We start from the raw sequence: 21,742 nt of genomic DNA on the forward strand, positions 1-21,742 counted from the left end.
ATCAATCTTTATTTTTAGGTGTGTTCGCCTATAATGCATGAAGCACCTATTGTGGTAGCCTGTGTTTGGCTCATTTTGGGCCAAGATGTTTCATGCAGACAGACAGTTTTGTTGAAATGTTGCACACATATTCTTCAAGGAAATTTATTGAGGCAATTCCATTTTCGTTGGGATGTCTAAGTAAGATTGAAAAAGGAGCTGAGCCATAAGGCAAAACTCTCAATTTACCAGTCGATCTACGTTCCTACCCTCACCTATGGTCATGAGCTATGGGTAGTGACTGAAAGAATGAGATAACGAATACAAGCGGCTTAAATTAGTTTCCTCCGCAGGGTGTCTGGGCTTTCCCTTAAAGATAGGGTGAGAAGCTCAGTCATCCGGGAGAGCCGCTGCTCCTCCGCTTCGAGAGGAGTCAGATGAGGTGGCTCAGGCATCTGATCGGGATGCCTCCTGGACGCCTCCCTGGCGAGATGTTCAGGGCACGTCCAACCGGGAGGAGGCCCCAGGGAAGACCCAGGACACGCTGGAGGGACTATGTCTCCCGGCTGGCCTGGGAACGCCTTGGGATTCTCCTGGAAGAAGTGGCCGGGGAGAGGGAAGTCTGGGCCTCTCTGCTTAAGCTGTTGCCCCCACGACCCGACCCCAGATAAGCGGAAGAGGATGGATGGATGGATGGATATTCCTGAGTGAAAGGTGCCAATTCACTTTGGACTTGGTTGTCATTTCAGCTGGAGATATTCACATTTGAAGGAGTTGATATACCCCTGGTGCCTTCCTGCGCTGTCTTTATCACAATGAACCCAGGATATGCCGGCCGCACAGAACTGCCTGATAATTTGAAGGTAAGACAAAGCAGTAATGCTGCTGTTGGTACCAAGAGAGTATGTAGGGACTGCTCACTAGGTGTGCAGAGCTGAGGAGGGCCGTTTCAGAACAAGCAGGACACCGAAGGGTTAAATGGCAAAATAGCCATGAAGAGCAAGTCTTTTACTGCTCAGTTAAAATCTGTGGCTTTGGCCATGTTGGAATTTTGATGTAAAAATTTGTAATGATGGATGCTGCAGTGATAGTGTTGGGAGGACCTGAGGCTTCATTCTGTTTAATGTGATCCCTTAGGTGTCTGTATGGCCAACATGGCTACTTCATGATGAAGAGGACAAAAAGGGTAATGCGTTTTAAACTGGGTGAATGTAAGCAAGAGGAGGGTGCAGTGATTGTCCCGGTTAAATCCAGTCTGTACTATCAGGCTGTAAGTATGCAGGGAAAGAACAAAGACAGTCAACACCTCGGGATAACAAGTACTGTGAATGAAGAATAAAATCTAATAGTATTGGTAATCGAGCGAAGGAGCATCTTTAGCACAAACTAGGGTGAGGCCGAAGAGGGTCATATTTTTATTTCATTCAATATATAGCATGAAGGTGAACTCAACAATGCGAAAAGTTTTCAGTTTAAGCTGAACAGATTGAGGGGAGTCATAGTATCCGCATATTTTTCTTATTGTTGTAAATACGGGCAGAATTTTATATAAATAGTTCATAATAGAAAATTTTATTTGAACTGGATTAAGCATATTAAAGCTCTGGATTACTTGATTTTTATGATTATATATTCTTTTTTTTGGTTAAGTACAAGCTTCATGTCAAGTGATGTCTGGGCAGAAGAACCATTTGGAAACATCCTCTTGGTATTAATTCATTCTGGCATGGATGATAACTTGGTCTTATTTGCCTTTCCACCAAAGTGTAGAATTTTTTTGTAATCAGATATAAAATGCATGTTGTGGTCATTGATGACCTGAGTGAGTTATTTGTTTTTCAAGCGCAGTCATCACAAGCATTTGAGGCAAGGAGACACTAAAGCTTTTCTTTTCCATGTTTGCTGCAGGCTCTGTTCCGTCCTGTTGCTATGATGGTCCCTGACTATGCCATGATTGCTGAAATCTCTTTGTACTCCTTTGGATTCAACAATGCTAAAGTCCTGTCCAAGAAGATCACAACCACTTTCAAACTGTCCTCAGAGCAGCTGAGCTCTCAGGTATGTTGTCACATAATGGGGTAGGCAAGTGAAGAGTGGCACCACCCTCTCGCTCAAGATACCAAACTGAGTGTACAGCATCAGCACTGCCATTGCTCAGGTTCCAGAGAAGCTAAGTCAACCCCAGCAACATCAGGCACAAAGCAGTGACTGATACAGGATACCAGGCCTTTTGCATGGCACACTTCTACTCAAACTTACACTCACATTGACAAATAATAATAATATTTTTCATATTTGGAAAGTTAGAGGAAACTAAGATTCCTGGAGAATTCTCTTGTGGACCCAGGAAGACCCACGAAGTCCCTTCTGCACAGACTGCTATGCCATCTTCCAGCTCACCCAATTACATTAAAGTAGTTAAACTTGCTAAATTCTGAAGATTACACAGTAAATAAAATATGCATAAAATTGCTAGTAAAAATTTGTTTTTCAAAGGTGAAATATTTCTAATTGGAAAACAAAAATTTCTTTTTATGGTAGGTTCCTTTAATGCATTGCATCATTAGAGCATAGAGAGCAAGAGGAGACCATTCAGTCCATCAAGTCCATCTGGTTAGCTAATAACTCAGTTCTTCCGATATCTCCTGCATAAAATGTGTCCAGGTTGCTGCTTTAACTACATGGCTCAGTAATTTCTTTGAGATCCTCTGTTGTGTGAAGTTGAGCTTCCAGGTTTCTGTCCTAAATGCATTTCCTCTTGATTTCCATCGGCTTCCCAGATTACGTGATTCACTGTTTAACTCAAAGTATGCTGCTGGGTGAATTTTCTAAATGCCTTTGAGAATTTTGTAGAGCTATATACGATCCACATGCAGTCTTTTCTGCTCAAGGCTAAAAACAGTTTCATTCCCTTCTTCTTCCAAACTAGGGCATGTCCTTTTGTCTTGAGATGCCCTCAGTTGTTCTTCTCTTTACAGCTTCTGACGTTGTGATGTCATCATCTGTGTAATGTGGTGAGCAAAAGACATTCTAAAACTTGATGGAATATGCTGTACTCTGATTAATTTTAGAGTGTGGGTGTAATTATGATTATCCATTCAAAAGATGAGGATACATTTAATACAAGGAGAGCTCAAAGTGAATGGCCACCCTGACTCGGAGGCAGTAGTGACATTTGTATTCACCAAGCACTGAGCATTTCAGAGGAGAGGTTTCAACCCTGCCTTTCACTACCGTAAAGTGGTGTTTGTTAGTGGCCATTAACAGCCAAGGCACAGGCACAGAATGCCTCCTCACATACACCACAGAGAGCTGGCAGACAACGGCCTACGCAACTCGTGAGGGCAGCAATTAAATGAAAAGCACAGCTGATGGAAACTGACTGTTCTGTGATTTCTCTAACAATGTACTGTACATGTACTCTATATACATATGAACACAGCTTGTTAGATATGTATGGTATATTAAGCAAAAGGTCGACTAAGAAACAAAATGCAGAAACACTTGTGATAAAAATACGCATTTATATATTGTTGAGCTCCTCACTATATTGAAATGGAAATGGCGTACCTGTGAAAATGTTAGAACTGGGAAGTAGTACAGCAAAACAGAATGGGTCGTTAGTGAGGGGTAAAGTTTTTGCCATACAGCTAGCAGGAACTGAACCCTCCTGGCTAAATGAACATTGTTAAACTGGACACTCATATTTGTTCTCTGTAGTAGGGCCATGAGTGTGAGATTGTGGGTTTGCATTGTAGATGTGGATGTGGTTCAAAGGAGTCCATCATAACAGGTAAAAAGAATTAGAAAAAGGTTAAAATGTAAAATGAAATAATATTTTAAAATCTTATTAGGAAGAAAACTATAAACCACCTCAAGCCTGATGTGCATTTTGTCTTCTTTAATTAAACGGAAGAAGGTTTTACATTTTTGCCAGAGTCGCTATTTTTTCAAGTGGCACTTCAGATAGCTTGTTAATGCTGCACAGCGGCCAGACAATCTTAAATTAACAGGACACATCTCACAATATGAGCTTCTCAGAATTCCTTGCAATGCGTTGTACAGTGAAACATGGCATATGAAGATCCATATTTATATTGGAAGATCAAGTAACTACCATGAATGAAACAGATAGCCAACATCTGCAGCTTTATGGCTTTATTTATTACAAGTTCATCTCCTTAGCCATTTCTAATCATGTGATAGTAATAAATACATTTCAGACTTCTGCTGTCTCTATCTATTTTTACCACCTATATCATATTTTATCTTATTTATTTATTTATCTACTTATAGTATAACTGGGGGGTGGGCCCCCCGGCTGATTATGGTGGTCCTACCTCCTCGAGCCTTTGGTCCACAGGTATATTCCAACAAAGTCAAAGCTCTAACCCTGAGATTTATTTGCAGTTATGGCAAATGCCAAAGCTGTTAGAAATTGTTGTCTGTGTAAGATGAATGGTAATCTACTTGCTGAAGTATCACCTGTATCTAACTTAATACATGGAAGGAATATGACTTGTCCTGCATGATTAACAAACAGGATTTTGCTGGCAATTGAATCTTTTATCCAGTTTTACAATTTGTAAGTGTGTGCCATTACATTTTTATTGACTGCTAACGCACCACTGAACTACTACTGTTCTTAGCGGAGCAGATGTATATAAGGTATTTTGTTTTGACGTATTCATGTAAAACTGCTTGTATTGACAGTAGAGTATCATTGTTCTATTCCCCTGATGAAAAAAAATGATATATAAATGTATGCTATTTGACATACAGCTTTGAAGAAAAATAAGTGTTGCATGAAAACGTTGCACAACTTCACTAATCTTTTTATTTATATGTATGTATATTCACATATATATATATATATATATATATATATATATATATATATATATATATATATATATATATACTTATATACAATTTTTCTGGACAATTTATATGCCACATATGGTACATGTGTTGAACATGATGGTGAACAGGTTTAAGACATACCTGTAAATCATCTTGCACATATGAAATATGTTTTATGAATAAATTGTTTCCGTTCCGCCATTCAAATGTTAACATAATTTTGACTCACTATATCGTCACTATAGTCCTGGGGAATGTTATTTCATACCACCGTATGCTGCAATAGAGTGTATGGAAAGTATGTCAATAAAGACACTTAGCTCACTGGTAACAGGATTTGTACTTCCTTTTGTGTCTTGATGTACATCCTCCAGAATTTTAAAGCTGAACCGATTATTCTTCTCTTCTCAGGACCACTATGACTTTGGCATGAGAGCTGTTAAAACTGTTATCTCTGCTGCAGGGAACTTGAAGAGAGAGAACCCCAATCTGAATGAGGTATGGCATCAGAACTGTGAATTAACAGCCTGGTAATACAATGTTGGGTTAGAAAGATATCAGATGTGTGATGTGCAGGTATTATGGTGGAGGTGAGCCACCTGCAGTTGTGGTACATGCAGAAGAAACTCAAAGAACCCCAAAAAAGAAGAGTGTCACACAAGGAGGTACACAATATGTCTGATGTTTTTGTTGGCAGCTGGCTGCTAACAGAGCACACACATCCAATCATTACAATAATTGGGTTTATTGGGTTCTAGACATGATATTGTGGACAGAGAGATGATTGTATGCCCTTTTAGAGGTCTGTAAGTGAAGAGGGTGAGGTAATGCCTAAGGCCATCATTACTGAGTATAAGATTTATAACTTAATATAATATAACGTGAGGTTTCTGCACTAAAGCAGCCTTATATTTTTATAGGAGCTGATCTGCCTCCGTGCCATCCGAGATGTCAACGTGCCCAAGTTCCTCCAAGATGACCTGAAGTTATTCAATGGCATCGTCTCTGATCTCTTCCCCAAAATTAAAGAAGAACCCATTGATTATGGCATACTGGAGCAGTCCATCCGTGATGTGTGCTACAAGAAGGGCCTCAAGGATGTTGCAGGTGAGTCCAGTGTTTCCAGAGGCCTGCTTGTATTTTCCAGTGCCCATCTGCATGTTGAATCTATACAACTACATCATGTCTATTTATGTTACAGGGTTCATCTCCAAGTGCATCCAGCTCTACGAGACCACTGTTGTACGGCATGGCCTGATGCTAGTAGGGCCCACTGGCTCAGGCAAGACTAAGGTGAGATTTTTTTTTTTCTTACTTTTGTTTGCTGTTTTCTGGTTGCTAAAGTGAAATCTGTGATAATTAATCTCTCCTCAATGTCTTCTCTAGTGCTATGAGGTCCTGGCTGGAGCCATGACTGCATTAAAGGGGCAGCCATCTGTTAGTGGTGGTACCTATGAAGTTGTTCACACCGACATTCTCAATCCCAAGTCCATCACAATGGGGCAGCTGTATGGGGAGTTTGATCTGCTCACTCATGAATGGTAGGATCTGTCAGTCTTGTAGCTGTCTGGTGCCATTAGACATTTTATTTCACTTTGCTCTGGGTCACAGGAATTAAGATAGATAGATAGATAGATACTTTATTAATCCCAAGGGGAAATTCACATAATCCAGCAGCAGTATACTGATACAAAGAAACAATATTAAATTAAATAGTAATAAAAATGCATGTAAAAGCAGACAATAACTTTGAGTAATGTTAGCATTTACTCCCCTGGGTGGAATTGAAGAGTCGCATAGTGTGGGGGAGGAACAATCTCCTCAGTCTGTCAGTGGAGCGAGACAGTGAGAAAAGTCTGTCACTGAAGCTACTCCTCTGCCTGGAGATGACACTGTTCAGTGGATGCAGTGGATTCTTCATGATTGACAGGAAGTGGATCATCTCACCCATTTCACCTAACTCGAGCTACTCGCTGTTCTTAATGGTGCCTTCTCATGAACACATTCTGTCTCTCTCTGCTTATGACACCTCTGAATTTACTCCATCTCCCTTTTATAGCCACTCACCTTTTAACAAGCAGCACCTCTTGTTGCTTGGCAGAGATTCTTGTGGTGCATTCAAAGTATCAACAACTTTTATTAACTTGCCGTATATTGTCATTGTATGGGGACTCATAGCTCCATACCTAAAGTGTTTTAGTGTTAACGTTTTGTGGGATATTCATTTTACTCTGTTTATGTGTTGGATCATAGGATATTTGTATTCAGTGGCAACTATAGTATGTAGCATCTTGGCTTCTTCCATCCATCCATTATCCAACCCGCTTCTGCAGTGCAAATGTCACAGGCACATGTAAAATATAAATTCTGTGAAGCAATGTTGCTTTCAAAAGGAATTAAATGTAATGAATATTAAGAAATTTATTATAAAGAACAATAAACAGTAAGACTTTAGATATGAACACCCTTTGCTTTGAAAACTGCATAAATTCTCTTAGGTTCACCGTGCACCATTATTAGAAAATCCGCTGGTAGGCTGTGTCACTTGTATCCATCATGTCTGGTATTGAGATCACAGCCTCTATTAAAACAATACCATTTGTGGCAGATCTCCTTGTTTTTCCTTTAGTTCTTATTACCTCATCCTTGTGCTTGGGCAGATTGCCCTACTGCAGAATGAATTTGGGACACCTCCCTGATAGCATTGCATGGTGTATGAGAATCTGCTTGTACTTCTCACCATTAAGGACGCCATTAATTCTGACCAGATCACCAATTCCATTTATAGAAATGCAACCCTCATCTGTCTATTTTGGCCATTGTCTCCACCTCTTCACTGGACAAACAAACTTCCGTGTGAGCCAAAAAATTCCAATTTCTGACTTGCAAGTCCAGAGAACTATTCAGCAACCCCTGTCCCTGAGTTGTTGAAAAGAAATAAAAAATCTAAGACAAAAAGTATACAAACTCCTGGGTGCCTAAAGATAGTACCCCCTATATAGGAATGAGCCTTGCCATTGGAGCCTGTTTACATGAGAATAACAGTTAATGACTACTTGTGCAAGAAATAGTTGTAATTGCCATAGCATTCTTTTCTTTAAAATTTCAGGTCCGTGACCTTTGAAACAACCAATCTGTTATATGGAGAACTCACCCTGGGTCCAATAGCCCTATGAAATTAAGTACTGGAGCAGGCCTTTCTGTATTTAGGATTACACCTTTCACTCTATAATTCAGGCATGTTCTTCTTGACCCCCACTATGTGCCTTATTTAACATATTACAAGCTTCCTTTGCCCACATTGACATGCTTTCTTATGTGCCAACTTCTGCTTGTTTTGGCCACATCACACAATCTCTCAGAGTTTTATATCTGCTATATCCAATCCAGGAAGCAAAATGTCACAGACACATGTATTTTACTTCCATGCCTTAGTGGAAGCTCAAGTAACAGTAAAGCATAATTTTTTCAAGGCAAAAGCGATTAATTATCTATAGCTGGGTGACATCATGGTCAATGTGATCTTTCTCTAAATCAATTTTTAGACCTATTTTAAGATGTCTATTTATTGTGGCTGGCAGAATTAGATTTCCTAGAATCTAATATTCTTCTAACAGTCAGTCTTCTATAAATTAGTCACTAATCAATTATTGAAACTATGTGAGAGAGAGCCCAGGTCCTTACCCGGCATGGATGCCCTTGGAATGGAAGGACCTGGGGAGAGAGCATGCGTGGGGCATTATCTTCTCTGGGGCACTAGATGTCAGTGAGTCCAGGTGCAGATCACCACATGGGTGTCCACAAGGCATGCTGAGTACTGTAGTCCTGGGGAACAGCCTTACTTGGTCCCCTGGGGGCTGCTAATTAACTATTTAGGCACAGTCAGTACACCATTTGAACCAAAGCTCTTGTAAAAATGACACCCCAAGTGCACTCCGTAAGAGTGTGAGATCTGAGCTGCTAAACCAGCCCCTGCTGAAGATATCCATGCTTTGTAACCCAAGATATTGTTTTTTAATTGTTTCAAACATATTGCACTATATACGTCTTCATGCATTTTAATAATGTTTCTACTAAGAATGATTTCATTTGGTGAGGTTACTTATTCTAATTCATTCTTTGTCACCACAGGACAGATGGCATCCTCTCGTCTTTAATTCGTGTTGGAGCTGCTGCCACTGACCCTGACAAGCGGTGGTACATGTTCGATGGACCAGTCGACGCTGTTTGGATTGAAAACATGAACACGGTGCTGGATGATAACAAGAAGTTGTGCCTGAGCTCTGGAGAGATTATTAAACTCACAGAGGTGTGGACAACATCACTTTACAAGGGAAAACACACTTAACTGATTCCCACCGTAGCTACATTCCTGTTCATATTCAGAATTCTCCTTTGTCCTGCTCATTTTACTGCTGTATCTTATATTCAAGTAATGGCTCCAGAGAAATAATGTATAATGTAATTTCAGTACTTCCATTTTTCAGAACCTACATTTTCTGTTATGTATTCATAAGGAGCAAAACCTTATCCTGTCACATTAAGGCAGGAAAATACAGAAGAAACCATCACAAGGCATATGCGCATACACACTTTCACCTAAAAATGTTTTCTTGTCAGTCGAACTTCTGTAAGAAACCAATGGGATGTGACATGAAACCAATGTCCTTAGACAAAGCATGCAGAAAGCACATACAAATGGCACTTCCAGTATTGACACAATAAATAGTTTGAGTGCGGATTGGCCATCACTATACTGTACATGGAAAAGGTGTGTTCTCAGAACATTCCAGAGCCCTGAAATTTCTGGTTTGTGCGAAAGACTGTCTACAGTTGGGATTGAGTTTCACTTATGAACATAATGCCAGTAGGTGGCTTATCCACTGGAGACTAATGTATTGTCATTCACTTTAGTATTTTTCCCTGCTGACACCTGCATATGACACAACATGATTGTCATATTTGGCATATTCCTGAATCTCGGTGATATTGCAGTGCAGCATGAAACCTGGTCATTTTTCACATGTTATACTGTGCATTTTTGTTTGACTCCTTGATCTTAATCAACATAGAGCTTCTTGTGAAAGTATGAAGTTTAACTTATTTGTCAAACTATTGACTAACTAAACATATGCTCCCTTGGCTGTTTTTGTTTCAATCATTGTGGGAATGGTTCAGCTTGGTATTTACAGCATATTTTAGCTCAAGACAATAATCCTGTCGGATAGTAATATTCAATTTGATGTTCCAGGAAATGGTGGTGAATAGTTTCCCATGTCAAGGAGTCTATGCCCATCAGATCACTTCAACTCTTTTTCAGGTTTTTGCTCCTGTCAGCTTAACATTTCCAGTTTACTTGTTAGTAAATGCAATTCTTCCAGATATCAGTATCTTGAAAAATGTGCTCTTGTCAGATTGTATTTAATTTGTCTTAGTTCTTAGAACTCACTTCCAGGAATCAGAGATCTGTTTCATTTCTTGATCTATCCAGGTTTCTCCCAGAATCCTGACACATCACTTCTAGACGGTCTAGCAACCCCATACACTAAGAACAAGTACATGAGATAAAAACATGTATTTACAGAGGGGAGTCCAAAACAGAACAATAGTACAATGAATGTGGCAGTTATATAGTATATAACTGGAGGAAGTGATGTTGTGATGGCCTTTAGGGATTTCCTGTGTCTGGTCTGTAGATGAAATTGATAAAGGGTTAGAGAACACTGCCATCTCCTGCCCCAGTGTGTAATTACATTTATTTGAACCCTTTAGCTAACTCCCACATGTGTAACTCTATCTATCTATCTGGTATAGTGCCTTTCATTATCTATCTATCTATCTATCTATCTATCTATCTATCTATCTATCTATCTATCTATCTATCTATCTATCTATCTATCTATCTATATATATATACATCCATCCTTGTCAGATGTCAGCCTGCTCCTGCTTAACTAATAGGATTCTGATCTTGTCAGAGCTCCAATTGCTTCATCCTTAAAATACTTGAACTGTTGTATCACGATACTCATTTCATTTCCTTACCACAATTTATCTTTTAGGAATTCTGATAACCAGAAGATGATCCTTTTTTTAACCTACTTTGAACTGAGCAGAACTCAATTTTACAGTGTGTTTAGAAAATAGATTGATGCATCATGAAGTTCTGAGAAAAATGTTTAGTCCTCCCTTATTTCTTTTTTCTTTTTTTAACTGTTGACATATTCACTAACATTCCACTTCTTCTTCTTCTCTGCTCTGCTTTTTTTTTTCAGTTCATGACAATGATGTTCGAGGTGCAGGATCTGGCAGTGGCATCTCCTGCAACTGTGTCCCGATGTGGAATGGTTTACCTTGAGCCAAGTATCCTGGGCTTGAAGCCGTTCACTGAATGCTGGTTGAGGACCGTCCCTCCAGCCATCAAACCCCACACAGAGAAACTCACTTCACTTTTCAATGCCTTTCTTGAGGTACTGTACCCACTTGGCTTTCTCCATAAAGTTACAGTCTTATAACTGAGTGGTTTACTGAGTAAATGATTGATTTAATGAAACTGACATGCTTATTTAAACATTCCATCTTTTCTTTTATGCTTGCCTTTAGGATTCAATTAGTTTTATTCGCAGTTCAGTGAAGGAAGTCATCACATCGACAGACAGCAATCTGACATGCAGCCTTCTCAAGCTCATGGACTGCTTCTTCAACCCTTTCATTCTTAAAGAGGTACAGCCAAAGCAAATACTTAAAAGATAGTTTGTCAAGTCAAACTTATTATTATACAATCATGGTAAATATACATTTTCTTGCATGTGAAACTGTGTTTTAAATTAAGTTTTTTATAGCATTTTATAATATTTGGTACCTAGGTTTTTGGTTGAAGGGTTCTAATCTTGCCATATTTTCAGTATCCTTCAGCTTCACCTCTAGAGATCTCATCAAGGTATAACATGGTGACCTGTCAGGTCTGATCCTTTCAGATCTCATTAATCTATAATATGTGTTCTATTTGCTGCCCCATCTCTTCATTACTGCTTTATTCTGATATATACTGATAAAAAAATCTTTAATAAAACTCACTGCTGAACTGAAATTTCAAAGTAAACAAATGAAATAAAAGGGGAAACAGTAAATAACAACTCTTGTAAAAATTAATTTGAGTTCTCTTAGAGTCTTTCAGTGCTTTATGTGACCACCTCTTGCAGCCGCTACTGTTTGACACTACTAATGCATAGATCATGACCCAATGGGCCTCCGAGGATGTAATTGTGGGATGTTACCACATTCCTGAAGAAAGTCATCACTTTTCCAGATGTTGCCATCCACAGAATCCAAAGGTGTTTTATGGTGTTTAGTCAGAAAAGAAGCCAAGCCAAAACAGCAACTGTACAGCAGCTTTGATTCCTCTGCATACCTCTGACCACAACAGCTGTGTGTGGCCTGGCATTGTCAGGCATCTAGGAGGAGTGAGCACAGGGTCTCTGACCGGTCTATTCCTGCCAAATACACTAAATTCTCTCTCTATCTCTCTCTCTCTCTCTCTCTAATCCTGCCAACTACGCTAAATTATATATCTAACTATCCTGTATATACAGTATATGTATTTGTCACATTATGTCATTATGGGTTATGGAGTGTAGATTGATAGCCAAAAATGGCAAATATTTCCGTTTAAAATAAACCTACAATGCAATGAAGTCTGCAGAACTTGAAGGAGTTGGAATAGTTTCTGAATGCACTGTATATACATATGCATAAACTATATGGCCTGTTGTATTACTTGTGAGAATCATTTGCTCGATATTTTGCTGTGCACCTGATTGGTGAATTATGCTTAGCTACTGTGCCATTGCTTCCACCAAACAAAAAAAACTCCACCAAACAGTGAGTGTTTTCTGATGTTTTCCAGGGAGAGAAGCCGTTCTCAGTACACAAGCTGTCTCGTATCCATGAGCTCATAGAACCATGGTTCATCTTCTCGCTGGTCTGGAGTGTAGGAGCGACTGGAGATGAACAGAGCTGGCCCAAATTTAGTGCATGGCTAAGAAAAAAGATGACCATGGAACAGGTAGGGTAAAAGAGACAAAACCTGATGACCTGACAGCACATTCCTTGAATTCAAATGCCATAAATGTCAAATCTATTTTTTTATTTTCTAGATACAATTGTGCTTCCCTGAAGATGGACTTGTTTACGATTACAGACTGGATGATGCTCGAATTAGCCACTTGCGTGAAGAAGAGGAGGAGGAAGAGGAAAGAAAAGTAAGCCTAGCCCAAAGACCTTAATGAGATATTACATACTGGCTTGGGGAGCAACTATTCCAAAACTGGGCAAGGGGAATTTTAAAGTATTACTGGGAGGAAAAGGGACTGGGCACAGTGGTTATTAGACTACCCTTGCAGCACTAGGAGTGTCTACTGTGATTAGCAAAAATGGGAATGGGTATGAGGCTCCTTCAGATGTATACTTGGCTGTAAAGAGTGCCAGTTTTGATTATTAGCCAGTGGGTATGGACTCGTCTCACTCTGGGCAATGCCATGTGTGACGGTCAGGAAATCAAAGAGGCTTATCCAAGTGTAGATTAAAGACAGACAAAGTGACACAGTGTTCACAGATGTCTACATTCAGATGAAGGTATAGCCAGGTATGATGACCAAGAAGTGGGAATGGATACATCTCATCTTAATCCAACGTGGAATCCTAGGAGTGCCAGGTGTGATTGCTATGTAAATTAAATAAATGCGGAGAATTGCCACATATCCTTCTTACCTGACATGGTGTCTATGCTGAATTCCTAAAAATTGTCCAACTCATGATGTTTTATTTTGTTGTTCAGATACGCTGGGTGAGCTGGATGGCATCTGCTCCAAAAGTGGTGATCACACCAGAAACAAGCTATTCTGATATCATTGTGCCAACCCAGGACACCATTCGTATGTCCCATCTAATGGATATGCTACTCACCAACAAAAAGCCGGTGTGTCTACAGTTGCATTTTATAAATCTCTATCTGTCTTAATGATGTTTTTCACACCAACATGTAAATGGTGTTGACTGGTTCTCCAGCAAGAAACCCGGATCCAGACTGTATACAGAGATTCTGTTCTGATATATATTTTACTTGAGTATGGCTTAGCACTGGTATAGTGGCAAGACAAAATAAGTGAACCCTTTGGAAATGACCATATTTATATGAATTTGTGTTAAAGTACAGTCTGATCTTCATCTAAGTTGCAATAATGAATACAGTCTAGCTAGTAACAAATGCATTATTATGTTGTTTTTGTGCATATTGAATACATCATTCAAACAGTCACAGTGTATGTTGCAAAAAAGTATGTGGACTCCTAGGTTGATGACAAAAACTAACTAGGGTCCGGAATTAGCAAACTTGGGAGTCCAATCAATGAAATGAGATTGAAGGTGTGGTTTAGAGCTACTTTGGCCTATAAAAAATACTCAAACATTTTAAATTTGTGATGTGAGGTTCACCTCTTAAACTAGAGGACTCGGAAGATCTATAATTGAAAGTTGTTGTTTTGCCTAAAGCTGTAAAGGGTTACAAAGCAATTTTAAAGAGCATAGATATTCATTAGTCCACATTGGAGAGAGTGTGTAGAAACGGAGATGATTTAGTATGGTGGCTATACTCCCTAGAAGAACGAGTCCAGTCCAGATGGTTTGAAAGGCACAACTGAAAATGCTTAGTGAAGTAAAGAACCCTGGGATAACAACTAAAGGGCCTGAAAGAATTATTGGAACAGGTGAACATCTCTGTTCCTGATTCTGCCATGTATAAAACATTGAGCAAGCATGGTGTCAGTGAGAAGACACCAAGGAGGAAGCCACTGCTTTCCAAATGAAAAACATCACTGCATGCCTGAAGTTTGACAAAGACCACCTTGATACTCCACAATGGTACTGAGAAAATATTTTATGGACTGATGAAACTCTGGTTGAATTGCTCAGAAAGAATAAGCAGCAATACATATGGTATTTAAAGGTCACAGCATACCAATGATGAAGTATGGTGGAATGAGCATCATGATTTGAGGCTGCTTTGCTGCCCCGGAGCTAGGAAAGCTTGCCATCATCAAGGTACAAATGCAAGTTTATCAAGGTATCCTAGAGGATAATGTCTGGGTGGCTGTCTGCCAGGTGAAGCTCAGTACAAACTGGGTGATAAAGCAGGACAATGACCCTGAACACTGAAGTAAATCTACTACAGCATGTTTTCAAAAAAAGGATATCTGCCTTTTTGAGTGGCCCAGCGAGAGCCCAACAGAAGCACTGTGGAATGACCTCAAGAGAGCCATTCACACCAGACATCCTAAAAATATGGCTGAGCTGAAGATGTCCTGTAAGAATGGTCCACAATCCCTCCTGAAAGTTGTGCAGGTCTGATCAGCAGCTACTGGAAGTGCTTGTTGGAGATTATTGCTGCCAAAGGAGGTTAGACTAGTTAATAATTCCAAGGGTTCACTCACTTTTCCATAGCACACTGAATATCTGATGTGTGTGTTCAATTAAGCCATGAAATATTATAATTGTTTGTGTGTTGTCATGGGAGGCAGCTAAAGGGCTCAAATGAGGATAGTTCCATGCCAGACCGGGTGTGGCAGAGTGCGCTGACTCTTTCTCTCTTATTTCTGCAGACCAATTATGGGAAATTCTGCCTAGGCCCGATGACACCACTTCTGGTTCCAGTCCTGATGACAAACACTGTCAAATGAAAGACAAACACCAGAAAAAGGTTCGGGGAAGCAATAACATATAATGGAAGTTTGGTTCAAAACAAACAAATCAGTGAAACCTTTTCAGAACTGAGTCCAAGAGAGAACTGATTTAGGCAAGACAAAATGGCGGTTTTAAAGTAGGGCAGAGGAAGTGACATCATCAGGACTGGAAGTGGCGTTATTGGGACTGGAAGTGATGTCATCAGGCCCAATGCGGAATTTCCCATTAACTAATCTGCAGAAGACAGAGAGAGAGGGTTAGTGCACTGCAGCACCCCCAGTCCTGCATGGAATTACCGTCACTTGAACCTTTCAGCTGCCTCCCATACACACGTGTGTGACAGTGTTAGTAGCTTATTGTGTTTGTCTATACTTGCGACTTAGATGAAGATCAATTCACATTTTATGACCAGTTAATGCGGAAGGCCAGGTATTTCCAATGGGTTCACATTCTTTTTCTTGCCACTGCATACTGTTAAGGAGAACCTGATCTCAACCTTCAAGAAAAAGGTGGCCATTTATGGAACCTTCTAGTTTACTTAGACTTTACTATTGGCTTGATGTGGAGGTGCTTTTATACCTTATATTTATTAAGGTAAGCAAAATAACTGTTTTGACTCCATTGTTTTTATCATTTTGCCCATTTCGATGGAAAGATCTCAATGGATCCTCTTAAGAAAAGGGTGCAGGGCAGCTGATGAGTCAGTGTTGAAGGCATATAGGTCTATAAGGTCAATTCACTTGAGGGCTGCTGCCAAGTATGGCGGTTTCATCTGGGATCAGAAGAGGTTGAAACAAAGGGTTAAAATTAGAGTATTAATGCTAAGACACAGGTCAGACTTTAGGAGATTTTGTCATTTGTATGTTTTCAACTTGTATGTTTCCCACTCAGATACTTTGCGTAGGACCAACAGGAACAGGAAAGACATTAACTATTTCTGACAAACTGCTGAAAAATATGCCCCAGGAGTATGTGACACACTTCCTGATGTTCTCAGCCCGCACATCAGCCAATCAGACACAGGATTTTATTGACAGCAAACTGGATAAAAGGCAGGTGTCAGGTCTTAACCACTCTTTTCATAATGGGCAAACTGGTCGCCATGATATGATTTATTTCTTGTTCTAGACGTAAGGGCATCTTTGGTCCCCCTCTTGGAAATTACTTTATATTCTTCATCGATGACCTCAACATGCCTGCTTTGGAGACATATGGGGCTCAACCTCCTATTGAACTGTTGAGACAGTGGCTAGATCACAGTGGCTGGTACGATCGCAAGCAGATTGGTGAGTCTACTGCCGTGGTCCGCACAATAGCACGACAGCCTTATGAGTCTCTAGTGACCTCTTTGGTTTTTATTCAACAGGAACCTTCAAGCAGCTGGTCGATATCAACTTTGCTTGCGCCATGGGGCCTCCGGGTGGTGGACGAAACCCTATCACAGCACGCTTTTCTCGCCATTTTAATTACCTCTCCTTCACAGAGATGGATGACAGCAGCAAGAATAAGATTTTCTCCACCATCCTAGAGAGCTGGACAAGTAAGTAAAGAGGAGGAATCCATTTGCTTAAATTTACTGTCAGTCCCCTTAATTAACCATCAGATGTCCATGTTTTGAGCGCTTATTTGACCATGTCTCTATTCATCTCCTTTCTTTTTCTATTCTCTGACATCCCTATTCTTTTTTAGAAATTAATTAGCAATATGATATTTTCCAAAAAATAGATGACATATTTTAGAGTCATTTCATTGCTTTATGTTCTCTAGAGGCGGCCATATAGCCTAACTTTTCCTGTAGAATTCTGGCTCAAACCTTGTCTCAGCTATGATCTGATACCTTTATTATGCAGTTTATAGTGCCTTTCTACACTCACTGGTTACATTATTAGGTACACCTTGCAAGTGCCCGCCACTTTATTAGGTACACTTTGCTAGTACACGTTTGCTTGCAACCCCTTTTTTCCTTCAGAACTGCTGTAATTCTTTGTGGCATTGATTCAACAAGATACTGGAAACATTCCTCAAGGATTTTGGTCCATATTGACATGATAGCATCATGCAGGTGCTACAGATTTCTTGGTTGTACATCAATGATGTGAATCTCCCATTCCACTACATCCCAAAGGTGCTCTATTGGATTGAGATATGGTGACTTTGGAGGCCATTTAAGTACAGCGAACTTATTGTGATGTTCAACAATCCGCTGCTCACTGGCTATTTTCCCATTTTCAGACCATTCTCTGTAAACCCTAGAGATGGTTATGTATGAAAAATCCAGTAGATCAGCAGTTTCTGAAATACTCAGAGCAGTCCGTCTGGCACCAACAAACATTGCCAAATTCAAAGTCACTTCAATCACCTTTCGTCCCCATTCTGATGCTCAGTTTGAACTTCAGCAGGTCGTCTTGATGATGTTTGTAGACCTAAATGCATTGAGTTGCTGCCATGTGATTGGCTGATTTGATATTTACATTAAAAAGCAGTTCTACCTAATGAAGTGGCCAGTAAGTATATATCATATACAATTACTATCATTATGATGCATGTTTTTTACATATTATAATTAGAGTGTAAGTAGGTTTAGTGAGTCAGTGAGGGACACACTGTGTGCTTGTTGTAAGAGTTAAATAAGTAGTCTTATGGTTTAAAGTCTCTGCTCCCTTTGTACACCTGAGTCAGGTCATTTCACAGCATTACGTTTGAGAAAATCCCATTACTGGTAGCCATTGCATCCCAGTATTCTTCAGAGACAGCCACAGGGTTCACTAACAGCAGCTTCACCCCAGATCAGCCATTGACCCACTGCGTATCCCTGAGTGTGTCCCTTTGTGTGGTTTCTGTGATGTGTCTTTGGACCCAAGGAGACGCAAAAGCAGTTTTGTTGCTGTTCCTAATGCCAGCAATCTTCAAAAGTATGTTCTCTGTCATTCATGTGTTCAGTCTTAAGAGGTGCAAGTTCTCATCTTTTAATCCTATTGTGTTCCAGGTGCTGTCCCAGGTATCCAACCTCTTACTCAGCCTCTCGTCAGTGCCACCATCAAGGTTTACTCCACCATCTGTTCCCAGCTTCTTCCTACACCAGCAAAATCCCATTACACCTTCAACCTGCGGGACCTTTCCAAAGTCTTCCAGGGAATACTCATGGCAGAGTCTTCCAAAACCTCGGTATGTGGACACTTGCACTCAAGTTCAAGTTTATTGTCGAGTGCACATGGTACAATGACATTCTTACTGGCATGTTTCCTCAGAACAGTGATGGTTACACAATACTAAAAGTGCCCACACACACACACACACAAACGGTAGTTGAACCTCAGTGCCTCGTAGTGCACGGCACAGTTTGTAGTGAGCTCATAACATCAGATAGCAGAGAGTGGAGAGTCTGTGTCTGTCTAGCTTTATACTTTTGGAAGACTTGGTTTAGCGTCCTTCTTTACATGGAATTGCAGTGGTGGAAGGCACATGCAGTCCACTGTAACCAATTCCTTTAAAATAATGTGTTTTTATGGACAATTCTTCTCTTCTTAACGATGTATCATAACTCTGACTGAATTATCATCTGTTGTCTGCCTTTTCCCAAGGAAACCTGTTGATTTTGATTGTTGCGTAATTCCATTCTTTAAAGTTAGGGGACAAATTACACTTGAGTATCATTAAAAGGTATGGGCATTACACTTTATATTTGTTTAATTTCTTTTCAGAGATATAGGGAATAAATGTTTAATTCATCAAAAGCTTCCTCAGTAGATGGATTGGTAGATAGATGGATGGATGTAGGAAACATGTCCAGTTTTCCAGTTTCACCCTAATTTTAGTTAAATAGTCACTGATGCTGCAACTCCTCGTGACATATACAAGATCTTGTTATATGTTTGGTGTTCTAACATGCAGAGTGCTGAGTATTATTATGAGTGCCAGAACAACCAGGAAATGAATGAGAAGTGAGAAATCGAAGTCAAAAGACAAGCCCAGAGATGAAAAATAGGAATGAGTAACAAGAATTAAAGAACAAAACACAAATTGAAGGTTAGATGCAAAAGATGGCCCTAACCAAAATACAAAATCCTAACAGGATGCTTGGAAATGAAGCTAATCATTGCTCTGAAGATCAAAAGGTATTGCATCCAACATGGAGGTAACATAGAGTGCAATCAACGCCATATTTATTGTAGCTTCTGTTACGTCATTGCCGTGATGTCACGTGATCTTCAAAATGGTATTGCATAAAGAAAAAATTAAACATTAATTAAAACAACCTTTAAAATTGCAAAGCAAAACGTGAAAATAATGTTAGGAATTAAATTCTTGTAATAAAAAAGCACAAAAGGGACAAAAGTAAACACATTTAAGCCAACGTTAATACCACATTTGGCAAATGTCTTTATTATGAGCTTTTCATGTCCAGTGCAATTCTAAAACTGCAGCTCACCCCAGGAGTTGAGCAATGGACTCAGGCAGCCAGAACCGCTTGTTTCTTTTTGTTAACTCGTTATAGCCTGTTTGATAAGTAAAAAGCACAGAGACACAGGTTAAGTGTTGGGGAGCCTCCCTGTATACTGGTTTCAGGTTCTAGTACAGTCAAACGGTCCTAAACCAACTGAAACATTTGACAGCAAACAAAAAAATGCTCCGACTTATATGGAGGCTATACAGGAAGTATAATTAACAGCAGCTAGTGTAATAGAAGGTAGTAGTGGCCGGAGATGACGTCAGTAGCAGAGGGACGGAACCGAGGACATCAGAAGGGGACCGGAAGTGTGGTATATTCTTGGAGCCGGAAAAGGAGTCTTCTTATTATTGTCGGGTTGGTGGTGGATTGGAGTGTTATATCGGTTAGGAATGCTTTTTTTATTCTGACATTTTTCTGTGAATGGAAGGAGAGAAAAGCATTAGTGCCCCGTTCCAGTTCCCCCTCTGTTGGTTTTCTATGCGCCATCGAGCCTTTTGGCTGTCCCCTAATCGCACGTGCGTGACACCTGTATTCTCTTTGCCAGACAGTTCCCCTCCTCTTGAGACTTTGGTACCATGAGAGCTGCCGGGTGTTTCAGGACCGCCTGGTCAATAAGGAGGACCGGGACTGGTTTGATGAGCTCATGGAATCCAAGATGCGAGACTTTGGTGTATCTTATGAAGAAGTTGTACCCAGTAAGCCGGTCATATTTGGAGACTTCATAATGCCAGGAGCAGAACACAAAGTGTATCAGTACATTGAAGATAAGGATAAGGTAAGCTGATAAGTTTTAAAACCATGCAGGATGTTTTCTAAACAAACTTAGTTCTTGCATTTTGGCAATTTTTTAATTTTTTTTTCTATGTACAATTGCAGTTATTGTTTATTTGTTTTCCAGCTGGCACGTGTGATTGAAGAATACATGGAAGATTTCAACCAGATCAGTACCAGCAAAATGAAGCTCGTGCTGTTCATGGATGCTGTCGAGCACATATGCCGTATTAGCCGCATCCTTCGACAGCCTCTGGGAAATGCTCTTCTTCTGGGTGTGGGGGGCAGCGGAAGGCAGTCTCTCACCAAACTGGCCTCACATATGTAAGACGCTTTGTTTCCTTGTGCTTTAAACTAAGATGGTGTGAATGCAAATGAGAGGTGTTGTTCAGTTTAGGGAGATCCACCAAGCTGTAAAGCAAACAAATGCCTTGTGCGAATTACTAATGTTATGTGATGGCTTTACGTAAAGCCCCATTTTTAAACATCTCAAGTGTGTGATACGGTTCTTAAGTAAATCACTACAGAGAGGAAAAGACTTTGTGTGGTTCCGAAGTGTCATGTGAGGTCTTTGTGCAAATCCCAAGTTTGAAGTGAGGGTATTACCACTATCAGGTGTAGTCATCTAAAAATCATTCGTGGGATGTGAGGAGTCAGGATCTTGTGTAACAAAACTAATCTTAGGTGAGAAGCTTGTGTAAATCACTTGGAAGGGGTGGAGGCTTTGTGGAAATCACAAATACCAAGTGACAGAACTGTTGAGATTGCTAATGTCAAGTAAATGGAAGTCATTTAACAGCAAATGAGACCAGCGTTTAGGCATTATGTGTGAAGTGATGGCTGTACATGTGGTTGAGTGTAAGTCTTGCACAATTCCCCAATGTTATGATTTATTTCACAAAGGAGTAAAGTGGTGTGAGGCTTGCAAAAACAGTCAGAGAA

General features: G+C 40.0%; 1 protein-coding gene across 1 annotated transcript in view; it reads left to right on the plus strand.

Moving 5' to 3' along the window:
* dnah1 (dynein, axonemal, heavy chain 1) overlaps positions 1 to 21,742 on the plus strand; it is a 145,803-nt gene that overhangs the window by 61,197 nt on the left and 62,864 nt on the right. The window contains exons 31-48 of the mRNA XM_039771584.1: positions 729 to 842; positions 1,888 to 2,037; positions 5,254 to 5,340; positions 5,763 to 5,949; positions 6,044 to 6,135; positions 6,229 to 6,383; positions 8,974 to 9,151; positions 11,118 to 11,312; positions 11,446 to 11,565; positions 12,749 to 12,907; positions 12,999 to 13,103; positions 13,679 to 13,819; positions 16,471 to 16,631; positions 16,708 to 16,865; positions 16,946 to 17,119; positions 18,566 to 18,744; positions 20,574 to 20,804; positions 20,928 to 21,124. Of these exons, the coding sequence (XP_039627518.1) occupies positions 729 to 842; positions 1,888 to 2,037; positions 5,254 to 5,340; positions 5,763 to 5,949; positions 6,044 to 6,135; positions 6,229 to 6,383; positions 8,974 to 9,151; positions 11,118 to 11,312; positions 11,446 to 11,565; positions 12,749 to 12,907; positions 12,999 to 13,103; positions 13,679 to 13,819; positions 16,471 to 16,631; positions 16,708 to 16,865; positions 16,946 to 17,119; positions 18,566 to 18,744; positions 20,574 to 20,804; positions 20,928 to 21,124 (2,783 nt within the window). The remainder of the gene's footprint in view (positions 1 to 728; positions 843 to 1,887; positions 2,038 to 5,253; positions 5,341 to 5,762; positions 5,950 to 6,043; positions 6,136 to 6,228; positions 6,384 to 8,973; positions 9,152 to 11,117; positions 11,313 to 11,445; positions 11,566 to 12,748; positions 12,908 to 12,998; positions 13,104 to 13,678; positions 13,820 to 16,470; positions 16,632 to 16,707; positions 16,866 to 16,945; positions 17,120 to 18,565; positions 18,745 to 20,573; positions 20,805 to 20,927; positions 21,125 to 21,742) is intronic.

This window comes from Polypterus senegalus, chromosome 12, assembly GCF_016835505.1.
Source record: "Polypterus senegalus isolate Bchr_013 chromosome 12, ASM1683550v1, whole genome shotgun sequence".
NCBI classification, from domain to species: Eukaryota; Metazoa; Chordata; class Cladistia; order Polypteriformes; family Polypteridae; genus Polypterus; species Polypterus senegalus.